The 13,289-nt window shown below is 37.2% G+C and overlaps 2 protein-coding genes across 12 annotated transcripts in view; one reads left to right on the top strand and one right to left on the bottom strand.

The window, feature by feature from the left end:
- The window catches only part of LOC117993281 (mucin-3B), a 106,773-nt gene extending 102,629 nt beyond the window's left edge, over positions 1-4,144 (top strand). The window contains exons 18-20 of the mRNA XM_069506664.1: positions 439-523; positions 2,467-2,544; positions 2,913-4,144. Coding sequence (XP_069362765.1) covers positions 439-523; positions 2,467-2,544; positions 2,913-2,945 — 196 coding nt within the window. The 3' untranslated portion in view covers positions 2,946-4,144. The remainder of the gene's footprint in view (positions 1-438; positions 524-2,466; positions 2,545-2,912) is intronic.
- Positions 4,145-4,883: 739 nt separating this feature from the next.
- Positions 4,884-13,289, bottom strand: part of LOC117993215 (ankyrin-2-like) — a 94,448-nt gene continuing 86,042 nt past the window's right edge. For 9 of the 11 annotated variants that reach the window (XM_069506412.1, XM_034980968.2, XM_069506418.1 and 6 more), the window contains one exon: positions 4,884-11,031. In XM_069506412.1, coding sequence (XP_069362513.1) covers positions 10,974-11,031 — 58 coding nt within the window. In that variant the 3' untranslated portion in view covers positions 4,884-10,973. Of the gene's footprint in view, positions 11,032-12,567; positions 12,614-13,289 lie in introns of all 11 variants that reach the window. The other 2 variants (XM_069506414.1, XM_069506421.1) reach the window with 1 other exon arrangement.

Below are 13,289 nucleotides of genomic sequence, written 5' to 3'. Positions count from 1 at the left end.
GCTAATACTGTTAGATGATTAGACCGATGTAACCTATCAATTCAGTTTGATCATCGACCCATCGCCGGCTTACTACAGAGCACGGGTCTCCTCTCAGACTTCAGAGTGAGAAGGGTTGATAGCCTAGTGGTTAAGACGTCCGCCTTCTAATCGGAGGTCGGTGGTTCGATCCCGGGCACGCACCTCTAACTTTTCGGAGTTATGTGCGTTTTAAGTAATTAAATATCACTTGCTTTGACGGTGAAGGAAAACATCGTGAGGAAACCTGCATGCATGGAGTTCTTCATAATGTTCTCAAATGTGTGTGAAGTCTACCAACCCGCACATGGTTAGCGTGGTAGACTATGGCCAAAACCCTTCTCTCTGAGAGGAGACCCGTGCTTTGTAGTGAGCCGGCGATGGGTTGATCATGATGATCAATAAATATCTTGTTCACAGAACACTATCAGAGGCGCGGTCAGTCGGCGGAACTCTACCGGCCAGTACCGGTAGAGCTGCCTCCTCCACTCGCATGACTCACCAGGTAACCTTAGGGTCGATTCACACTGACACAGATTTGAAGCGAAGCGACAATCGATAACTTTACATACTATCTTACTCTATCCCCACAATTTCATGCACAAGTTTTTATCAAAAAAATAATAATGAATTTTCTCATATAAATTGTGGTTAAAGAATTTTATTCTCAAAAGAAATGAGAAATTATAGTAACAAACTTAGGCTTATTTTATATTTCGGCACAGCGCGGTGGTAAGTAAAGTAGCGGGTAGTCTAATAAGTTAGTAAATTATGTAGTGGATAAAGCATAATATAGTCTATTATGCTGTATAACATCACTTGATTGTCACTTCCACTCTGTGTTAGGTGAATCGACGACAAATATCATAAAACTAAACATATCAAAATAAAGGTAATTTTTTATACATCAAAAATCGCAATAATTTGTGCACCCGAGATTTTAAATACAAAATAACGATAAACTATTTTTTCGTACATGCAAAAGTTCAGGCACTCTAGATTTCAAATCTACAGTTCATCTTTGCTGACGGAATCCAATCGACTGCGCCACTTATTTAAATTGATTTTTAAAGCATTTTGTGAAAAGACTCAGCATTTTTCTCCTGTGTTTCAACTGTCATATGAGAAGTACGGTTTACCTTTAGATTAATAACTAAAATCGTCCTTTTGACATAACATAGAGCAAATATCGCAAATAACACTGTACATGGTTTTAGTAAACTATACTTTCATATATCATATGGAAAACGTTTAGGTACTCGTGATTTCAAATTCACAGTTGGCTTGGCTGACGAAATCCTATCGACTGCGCCAAACACATTGAAAATTGATTAATATTTGTTTAATACCAACTACGTATGTAATTATCCTTTCTTTTCCTTAAAACTAACTACTTGTAGAACTATGTAAGTAGTAATTGATGTTTTTTTATTTTTCCATAATCGATTTGAACATGTATTGATGCTGTTAATAAGAATAATAAGTAGTTCGTTGTAATAGGTCTACCGTTTAAGTGAGACGTTCTGAAGTAGATGTGCGACGTGAGATGGTTACGTCTTAGGCCCTTCTTACATTACGATACTTACAGACGACTAGTATCCTACGCGAGTGTCGAAGATGAGTCGTTGAGGAGTATCTCACATACATTTGTATGGTGATTCACACACTTCGCTACCGGTATCCCCGCATCTGCTACTAGTCTCGCGATACCCACCTTGTCGTCGCCCGGGCGTTGCGTCTCCTACGAATCTCGGCAAAATGGCGACGGATCAGCAGTTTGACATTAAAGTTCAAGAAGAATTCTTTGTTTTTAGTAGCAAAATGTACGAAACTCGAGTAGCAAACATCTATTCTACTGACATGTGACTGCGGTATAGTCTCTTGCGAGTATCGCAATGTATGAAGGGTCTGTTTTAACGACTCTTAACGAACTCATAGTGGTGACTGGTGACGCACTTTTAAGTCAACCCCGTGTTTTGTGTTCAACCTTATTGCTTAGTTAATAAAGCTGATTCTAAGTTGTTATTAAAAAAAGTCTTGGCTGCCATGCCCCCTCCAAGTTAGCCCGCTTGCATCTTAGACTGCATCAGGTGAGATTTCAGTCAAGGGCTAACTTGTATCAGATTAGATAAATAACTCTCTCCACTTGACGGTAGGCCTGTAATTTTCGTGTAGTATCCGGCAGGAAATATTGTACATCGACCTTTGGAAAGAGATAGTGGTTTCGTAGAGCGTTGTCTCTGACGTTGAGACCGACGAAACGTCGCATAGGTATTATGACTATGAGTGACAGAGACAATGCTCTACGAAGCCAAAATCCCTTTCTAGAGGTTGATGTACAGTATTTTCTGTCGGCTACTGTAGCTAAATTGCTCGTAGTTCCCTAATCTTGTGGTAACAACTTCTTTTCTTGTCCAGTTCTAATAAATTAACTTATATTGTATGTAGGAGGCTCACACAATGGCTGAACGCGACCTGGGCTCCACCTTCCTCCTGCCCCACGTGCACCTCTATAAACCTGACCTTGTGGGTATACGCACATCTACACTAACATTAGATACCTACGCATGAAACACTAAGAAGAAATACCTTACTAATATTAAAGATTTCAGGATAGATTGATTTTGCTAATAAATTATTTATTTATCTACCTACCCACTTAGGGTGAGATTCATAGAGCGCACTTTGACTTTGCTTAGACTAAAGATTGAGTAACAACGAGACAGATTTATGTGAGAGATATAGGTACCTCTGTCTCGTTTTAACTCTGTCTTAAGTATAAGCAAAGACAGAGTGCGCTCTATAGATCTCACGACTCGCCCTTACATCTCGGTCTCTATAATAATGTTATGTTTTTCATTATGCTATACTTAATACTACTTTATATTTTTCAGACTAGCGATGTATCGGAGTTCGATTCACTGTGAAGACTGCTTTATAATTTAAAAAAAAAGATAAAATGTCACTTATTCAGAGAGGCTATTCCTAACTATATTTTGAGTTTTATTCGATTAAAATATCATCTAAAAGTTACCAAATTAAATTTTTATGGTGACATTTTAGTCTTTGTTTAGTTAATTTTTAGTTTTAAGTAATAAAATACCTACAGACAATTTTACGCACACACCTTTGACAAATAATTATAAATGATACAAAAAGTAGGTAAGTATTATGATAAACCCTCGTCCCTCTAAAATTCGAGTCAAGTTGTACATAATATTTTGAATTCTACACAATCGATTTTGATATAACATAACTACCTAGTACCTAATGTAAATAAAAACAAACTTAGTAAAAAAACTTTGTACTGCGAACTTAATTAGTTTAAGTTACATACCCGTATGATCCGTAAAATTAAAACAAAAGGTCATAATTTTAAAATATTTATTTCACGAAGGCCAACTTAACGCTCTTAGGAGGCTATAATTTGATTATTTATTATTTATTTATAAGTAAAGACTAACACCGGTTCGGAAAGCAAGTTTTACTGAGAAAAGCCGTCAAGAAAGTATCTAAGCTAAAAAACCTAGTTCAATAAATATTTATCACTAGCTGGAGGCCGCAACTTCGTTCACGTGGATTTAGGTTTTAAAAATCCCTTGTGTGCTCTTTCATTTTCCGGGATTAAAAGTAGCTTATGTCACTCTCCAGGTCTTTAACTATACCAATGCCAAAAGTCACGTTATTCCGTTGCGACGTGATTGAAGGACAACCCAACAAACAAACACACTTTCGCAAGGGTTTAATAAGGGTTATTTTTTCACATTTCGTCATTCAAACCTGCGTCCTCGAAATATTTTTGATGCCTGCTTCCTTTGCTAACGACTTTGCCCTGAGGCTACTTTAACCGTTTTACCACCAAATAAAATATTTATTGATTTACTTAATATCCAGAATATCTTCCCCAATACAAAATATAGATGCCATAATATGTATAAGTATGACGTAGTTTTAAGTTCACAATGAAAATTATTTGAATGAGAAATCCAACATAATAATTTTTCACTTTTGTCACTAATTTATTTATTGCAGTTGTCGATTTCTTGTTTGAAGAATTTTCGTTTATTTTTTGGTATGGAATTTCTTTCAAAATATATTGTGCAAAACAAGTGCCAATATTTTTTTTGTGGTGTCTATGTCTTTTGAGATATTTTAGATTAATTACGTAAAAGTATAAAAATCCTTCATAGTATTGCTTCTCGATAAGTTATTTATATTTTTGTTAATTAAAATTTATTATAAATTTAAATTGTTTTATTTGTATCTACCCACTTAAATATTTTAGCCCGTTCCATATCCTAGCGGTTCGGATTAGAAACGAGCTTTGTACGTGTCCGTGGAATTTCAACTACGTACGGATCACAAATGCAGACCTTAACGATGCCTTGGGGTACGCAAAGAGAGGTGAAGGAAGAACCAGGTAAAAAAGTTCTTGGATACACTCTCCGTATATTGGTGGCGCTCCCGCATCGCGGTCCAGGGCCATCTTTAACCTATTGGAGGCCCTGGGCACATTAGAGTAATTGGGCCCCTATGATCATGACAGTAGTGTGTCGGGGGTAAACAAGAAGGATCGAATATAAGTCAGTCTTGACTATAGTTAACTATCTCTTTGGTCCTGTTTGAGTGAGACTTTTTGAACTTTGATTTTATCGAAATAAATATGTTTTTAGGTAATAAAATATCGGTCGGTTATACTTTAGTGATCTGGCAGGGACTAGAGGGCCCTATGTATCGTGGGCCCTGGGTACGTGCCCAGAGTGCCCAGCGGGAAAGATGGGCCTGATCGCGTCAGGCATCCCGTGTTCATGATGCGCAGGTGTTGCCGTAGCTATACAGGTACAGGAATAAATAAAACATCAACATTGAAATATGAGACATAGCGTTTTTATTCAATATTTCAATAATAATTAATAATTTTAAGTTTATCGATAGAATATTCAGCAATATTACAAATACAACTTGAAACAATCGAACGTGGCAACTAAACCGATCTTGAAACTTAATACAGCAATGCACTAGCATCAAGTAACATTATTTTAAGCACACCGATTCTTAAACCAAATTAACTATTAACCTATCAGCAATGATTTCGATTCGCGTGGAATCAAAATCTGGATAATCATAATGGGAGCTATAACCGTGAATCTTGCGTAACATAATACCAAGTTCTTATCGTGCCGTTATACAAGACGGTTATTATTATTGTATCTAATGGAGAAGTTTCATTATGTTGTTGATATCATATTCGATGCAATAGAATTAAAATATGGATTAAAACAAATAAATCAGTGATTTTTGAAATTAGTCTGTAAATGACTGAGAAATTAGATATTTAATGTTTCCGCATCGCGCCCTGCATCCCGCGTTCATGAGCCATAACTTTTGGTTACAATATCGTGTAATACATGAGGCCGTGGAAACACCTGTGAGTTTTACTCTCGTAAGTACATGATCAACTTACGACAAAAATAATGTTAACAGTGTTATAAATACATTTACCTTAGTTTTGCTGTAAATATGTTGTCAATTAATTACATAGGCTACTTACGTAAGTAAAACTTACAGGTGTAATCGCGGCCTTACAGTAACTGCTCCCATATGAATACCCAGCTTATCACGCTGATATAAAGCACATCGCGTTTTAGCAAGTGCTTTTAATAAGCTTTATTATCTCAATAGCGCTAGATATTAAGTCATCTTCAGTCTCAAACTTTAATTCAAAATCATCCAAATCCATTGAGTATCATTTTATGAGTATCTCTAAATTGTTACCTTTCATATACCTTTCACTTACCTTTTGCCTTGAAAACATTGGCCCAATGCATTTGGCTAATGTATACCGGCTTACTGACTTTTGATGGGTTTTCATACTAACATCAAGGGATGTTGATACAAAATGTAAACAGCGATTAAACAATTTGCCGAATACATTTGGCCAATGCGTACTGGAGTCTTTAAATATTGAAAATGAGCAAGTGTTGACATTTAATTTTTATTCACGATCAAGTAATCATAAAGACTAAGAAAATAAACATATTTATAAAAAACAAAATTCTTAAATAATGTAAATAAATAATTAACTTTATTTACTGCTCTAATTTTCGTAATAGTAAAAATAATCACGTAGCAATTAAGTAAGTAATTTATTACTGTTTACGATAATAAAGAAAAATGACTAGAAATAGTTAATAATATCATCAATCACATTGAAAAAATGCTTATTATATTAAAGGTATATACCGCATACCTGAGTAGGCTTCTGCGGTAGTACAGCGGTGCGGGAGGGTGACAGTTGTCACAAGTTGTCACTCACTGAGCTCACGCGTCACATTCTCACACCCAGAGGCGGATTAAATGTCGAGAGCGCCCCAGGCAAGCACGTCACAGGCGCCCCCTCTAGCAGCCATATTAAAAATATAAATAACTACTGAACTTCGCTTAATAAGCTGTGATAGCCTAGTGGTTAGGACGTCCGCCTTCTAATCGGAGGTCGAGGGTTCGATCCCGGGCACGCACCTCTAACTTTTCGGAGTTATGTGCGTTTTAATTAATTAAATATCATTTGCTTTAAGGGTGAAGGAAAACATCGTGAGGAAAGCTCCATGCCTGAGAGTTCTCCATAATGTTCTCAAAGGTGTGTGAAGTCTACCAATCCGCACATGGCCAGCGTGGTAGACTGTGGCCAAAAACCCTTCTCACTCTGAGAGGAGATCCGCGCTCTGTAGTGAGCCGGTGATGGGTTGATCATGATGATGATGATGATGACTTAACTTCGGAAGAACGATGAATCATGTATAGTCCGCGACAGGTTGAGATGACAATTGGAGTATGAGGCGGGGGAACAGCACGTTACCCACGCGCACTGGGTTAACGCGGGGGTTGTGCGGGTGTGGGTGCGTTTCCTCCTCGATTGCCATCTCGTCCTGTCGCGTATTATAGCCTCAATAGCTCAACCGGTATAGGAGTGGACTGAAAACCGAAAGGTCGACGGATCAAACCCCGCCCGTTGCACTATTGTCGTACCTACTCCTAGCACAAGCTTGACGCCTAATTGGAAAGGGAAATATTAGTCATTTAATAGGGCTAATATTCTCTATTTAAAAAAAACTGGTAGTTGGCGATTAATGATTATACTAAGTGAACGAGTGAAGACTTGATACTTTGCTATATTAAAGTGCAGGCGGTCGCTCCCAAGATTTTGCATAGAAAATATATATTATATATAATATATATATAATTATATATATAAATAGAAACGAAGATAACATCTGAAGTGCAGACTCGCTAATTCAAATCTACATGATCCCGCGCGCCCCTTCTTAAACTCGCGCCCCTAGGCAAGTGCCGAGTTTGCCTTAGGGATAATCCGCCTCTGCTCACATCCCTCCCGCACTGCTCTACTACCGCAGGAACCTACTCAGTTAAGCGTTATGCCTGTAGTAATTATAAAAGAAAGATGCTGACCGTGAACCGTGATCGACGCACGTTAATCTTATCATACATTTTGTATCTCTACCTATCTAATTATTTCAGAAATTGTGCAAGAATTGAAACCAATTTACAGATTGCCCCTGTCTATTGGGAAATAAATTATTCGATTCTCTTAACGGACGACCTCCCTGGTGCAGTGGGTTTCTACACGGCATCGTAGCGGAACGCTAAATCGCTTGGCGGCACGGCTTTGCCGGTAGGGTGGTAACTAGCTACGGCCGAAGCCTCCCACCAGACCAGACCAGAAATTTCGAAATTATAAAGTTTCAAACCCCTACCGGTAATCGAACTCCCACTAACAAGACCACAGCGCTTACTACTGCGTCAGAGGGGTCATTAATACACAAAATGAGAGTCTACGTTTGTTTGGAGCGCGCTACGAATAAACCCCTCTTAAGACACGCGCAAACAAGCAACTTTTGTTTCTGCAATTATTGTCAAGGAACATCAGTTCAATCAAACAAACAAACATACAAACGGTATCCGAAAATCTTTTCCATTGATCAAATTAGTGAATCGATCTTATCGATAATCGATTATCTTAAGAATCTCTTATACTTGTAATAATAAGTATAAAGCAATAAAGTTTTTAGTTAAGTTTGTGAGTATGCATGTAGGGAGTAATCTCCGGAACGAATCTTATTCTGAAACTAGAGGATGCCCGCGACTTGGTCTGCGTGGATTTGGTTTTTAAAAATCCCGTGATGAAAAGTAGCCTATGTCCTTCTCCGGGATGCAAACTACCTCTGTACCAAATTTCGTTTAAATCGGTTGAACGGATGGGTTGAAAGGCTAGCAGACAGACAGACACACTTTCGCATTTATAAAATTAGTAGGTATGGATTTCTGATAGACATCTACATTGTCCCTGAGTGCCACAAAATAATATATCACGTGGACAAAGTCATGGGCAAAAGCTATTCGTTGATAAATAATTTGAGTTGTAAAATTGTAATAAGGAAGATTCGCTTACAGATTTCCTTTGTGAATTTATTTGTTTGACATTAAATGAAAACTTGATTAAAATTGATCTGTATTGAGCTTAAGTTACTTTTAGGCTGAGATCTATAAAGCGCACTCTGACTTTGCTTAGTTTGCTTGTTTTAACTCAATCTTAAGTCTGAGCAAAGTCAAAGTGCGCTCTATAGATAAAGTAGCCTTAAAGTTACTAGGACCTTTTTTTATTGGAACTGATGAGGAGCGACTAAACTCACAGAAACAAAAGTTTACGCTTTTAAATTATTCGGGACATTTTTCCTGTTTAATTAATTCATCAATTCTGTATGAAATAAAATCATTTGATTTTCAAAATGAGATCAGTAAGGACTCTACTTAAATTAACTCTTACAAAATAGTTGATATTCTCTACAGTGTTAACATCATCGAATAAGCGATTATTCAAGACTAACAAGCTAAGCTATCTATAGAGGTTGGCTGCCTTTCCCCCAGAGATGTGCGGTGTAGTTAACCAGCTAACTAAGCTACGAAATCTTTTCCACCAAAACTATGTGATGTAGCGGAACGGGTAAGGTGTGCTATGAAGATGTGTTTTGCGCGAGGTCGGTGTGCGAGGAAGATGCATGACGCGAGCTGAAGTACGCTTGGTCATTAGCTGTGCTCCATGGTTCCCAGAGGCCCAGTTTCCTCCTAAGTGGAGAGGAGAGGACACATTTCCTCTCAGTCGACCAATCAGATTATAAAAGATGACGTGATAATTTTTTCACGTCATCTATTAAGAGTTTGATTGGTCAACTAAACAGATCGCCTCTCTGCCTCGCTGAAGTGGAAACCGGGCCATAGCTACACCACTCGCTCATCCCTAACTTCAGCCTTAGCTCGCATCCCTCGCTTCAACTAATAGGTATGTAAATTAGCTTCGTTGAACCTCTTTCTAGAGCTAAGCTAAGCTATGCTATGAATCAAGCGATCAGGTTTGACACATCCGTAGCTTAGCAACGTAGCTCATCTCTGGTGAAAAGGCAGCCTTAATAGGTCAAGTAGATAACATGGACCGATGTCGGATACCCGACGGCACAGTACAAAATTTAGTACCAAAATACATCCAAAATTCTGCACAATACTTTTATTTCGTATGCCTAACGATATATCCAATTAATGGATTAAGAAATACATCTCACATTACATTTGACTGATTAAGTTGAAATGGAGTATTGTCTGTTTTTATGTTTGTCTATATCATGTTTAGTTACATCTAAAGATATAGATAAAAAGACGAGAGTAACTTTTCATTCTTAATGTTGTAGAGAAAGTCTTGTTTTCTAGGTTAGCGTTGCGGAGGGCGTTTTTGATGACAGTGTGGCTAATTCTGTTCTACACAATCTCTAAACTAAACTAAAAGGACTGGTTGAAATACATTTTGCCATCCCTTTCATAATGCTCAGTGCGGAAAAGGATAGCGTTAGATTTAGACCTGCCGATTTAGTTAAGAGATTGTGTTCAACAGAATTAACCACAGGTGTCTAGAACGCTCTCTACGAGTCCATGCAATTTATTTCAATAATTTCAAGTTTCAAAGTTTCAGTGACGTCTTTTGAATGTACGCAAAGGGCTGAAAAAATACTGCCATCCTATATGTAAAAAGCTGTTATTCAATAAATAATTTAAGAGTAAGTAAATAATCGTCAAAAAGTTTGATAATTCAGAAAAACTGACCAAACTAAAACTTCCTGAAATTCATGATCCTAAAATTCTTGACGTAGCATGATTTCATAGAAACGTTAGTTTCTGGAAATTCTCACTTTATTTAGCGATCACTCAAATGCAATTTTCTTTGCATTTAACGGTTTTTTAGATATAGAGCGGCCGAATAGCACAGGCAAGTAGAGCTATCAGTGGGAATACGCCTGTACATACGATGACTCAGCCTCGGGGCCCGCGGCACGTTAAATTCGGTCTATCGAGAAAATTTCACAACAACAAGAAGTTATAGCTTATAGAGACCGTTAAGTGACGGCAAAGTTACCATAGGAAACTAGAATTTACTGCCTGCGCAGATGAGGGAATATTAATTGTCCGCAGGCGCAGGGGACAAAACTGAGTCACTAAGAACTGCATCGCATAATGCACACGACTAATCTGTTAGCAAGGTGTAATAGTAAGGTGAAACATCGAAGTAAAACATGAGGGAGTTTTGTTCTCGGCGGACGAAAGTCCCTCGTCTGCGCAGGCCCTCAAGTCCAAATTTTAAGTCAAAATGCAGTAGATAACATTTGCTAACAGTTTGCTAAATACTAAACTAGTCAACAGGTTATCAAAAAGTTGATAGAAATTTCGTTTCTTTTGTTTTTATAAAGTAATTGTTTTGTACATAGGAATGTTTCCACAACCAGAGTATTAGCAAACAGTGCAGTCGCTAAGCCGAAGCTGACGTTAGAATAACCGTGAATTAACAGAATAGTATAATGAAAACGAACATTTTTCTAAAAGTTTTTATCTTGAGTTTACTTCTTTGTACCATTAAAGCTTGACTGCACCGGCTTCGGAATCATTGAAAGAGACCTGCAAAGAAAAAGTTGATTAAACCTATTAATCCAGCGTCTGCGAAAGTATTGTGGAAATTTCATTTGTTGGATTTCATTTAATTTGTTAATTTGCGGAATTCCATAATATACCCAGCTACAAGATTGATTTGCTCTAATCTGCCAAAACAGACAAACCGGTATGATACAACATGCAGCGAATGCCCTCCCATTACTATGGAAGCAGGAGAAGCAAGCAATACACCCAAGTTTCACTTTGCAATTGTGCATTGTTTAGTCCATATCTCCTGAGGATGCTCCGGTGTCGGAGTGAAACGTAGGTTGAGTGTGTTCTGGAAGGTGTGTTGGTGGTGTGTATTGCTTGCTTTCCATGCTTCTTTAGTAGAAGGAGGGTGGGCGGTGCATATCGCATATTGCACGTTGTACCTTACAGATTGTGATTTTTCTATTTTGGCGGAATCTAGGAAATTAAGCTTGTAGTCCCCTAAAATTTCATATTTTTTTCAAATAATGTAACAAATTATTAACAATAGGGTATTTTACCCTTTTTTGAAAACTGTCTAAATTTGATCCTAAAGTGATAATAAACTACAAAAAAAATTACAAAAATTTTATTCGATCGATAAGTGCAATAAAAATGCATTTAAATTTTGCATGTCTGATTTTGCCGCCAAAAACACTACCCGCCATCTTTTTAGGTTCATGAGCTGTCATGACGTCACACGGATTGGTAAGCAACGGTGTTTTCTTAGTGACATACATTACAATCTCAATACATGTGACGTCACCGTCGGAATTAACATGGCGGCTACGGTATCATGCGTTTTGGATATTTGTAGGACAAATTATAAAAGTGAAATGTTTAAAATGAATTATAAAATTCATTATCTAATTTTATAAACTGAAATTAACATTTTTCGGTTGCTTATTGGTAATACTATCTTTTTTATACATTTTTAGATTTTTTTCTCATGTGTAAAAATACCGTATTAATTAAAATAAAACTCACTGATGCTGCAAAACAAACAAAAGAAAATTTCCACAAAACATTTTTGTACCCCTTTTTACATGCGATGATTATAGTAACAACAAACCACACATTTGAAAATCGATAAATTTTTACAATTTTTATGACAGTGTTTTTACCTACACTTCAAGGAAATTTCTAAATAATTTTTAAAAATACATATCAAAAATTGCGGAACCGGCAGGACTCGAACCTGCGTCTTCTGGGTTTGCGTCCGACGCCTTGACCGCTAGGCCACGGTTTCGCTTACTCGCTTACTGAAGTGGCAGTTCACTCATTACTGAAGCGACTGTTAATGCCATCTAGTAGCGCCACTTTGCAGTTATCGAAACTACTTTCAAAGGCCCATATTTGGTTCCGCAATTTTTTATATGTATTAAAAAATTATTTATCAATAAATTTATTCTCTAATACCTATCAAAAAAGCGATTGCTAAATATTAGGTAGGCAGAAGTCTTCAATCGATAAACTGGTGATAAACTGAAAAGGCAAATGAATGTAAATAGCAGTACAATATAAACAGTGTACCTATAATTTGCCGAGATTGTCTCGCGAGTGACTTAAACAATAGCAGCTGCAACGATAATATTTGCACTTTAGTACTTAGTAGACTTTACTAGAAATTAGCAAAAGAAATATAATATATTGTACCTATATAATAGTGATGTTTGATAAAAAGCATAACAATTCGCATAGTTTTATAACTTTATAACATGACAAGATCTATAATACTATTCATATCTCACACCCGGCTTTACTCACGTGTTTTAGTCGACGTTAGCCCGACTAGTTTCGAACCCATCCGGGGTCCTTTTTAAATGAAGTCAGTTCGCGCACACGTCGCGGTTGAGACAATGCGCCGCGCGCGCCGCTGCCCGCACAGCCTGTTGTGAACTGACTCCCTTTGAAAAAGGACCCCGGATGGCTTCGAAACTAGTCGGGCTAACGTCGACTAAAACACGTGAGTAAAGCCGGGTATGAGATATGTGTAATGGACATCACTCACGATAGTTTAAACGCTAAAATCTATAATACTAATAAAGTAATTTGTATTATTTTAAGTTACGAAAAATAAGTAAAATAATAGTGATGAAGATGAACGTAATAAAAATGATCAAATTTTTAATAGCAAAACTGTCACGAATCAAAACTTTGATGCAAATTAACTAAGTTGATTACATTGCAATTAAATTGCTGAAACTTTTGCAGTATAAGTTCAGCTTTTATCAGCTGAATCCGAATCTCTCAAA

This window comes from Maniola hyperantus, chromosome 23, assembly GCF_902806685.2.
Source record: "Maniola hyperantus chromosome 23, iAphHyp1.2, whole genome shotgun sequence".
Classification (NCBI taxonomy): Eukaryota; Metazoa; Arthropoda; class Insecta; order Lepidoptera; family Nymphalidae; genus Maniola; species Maniola hyperantus.
This window is presented reverse-complemented; position numbering and strand designations above follow the sequence as displayed.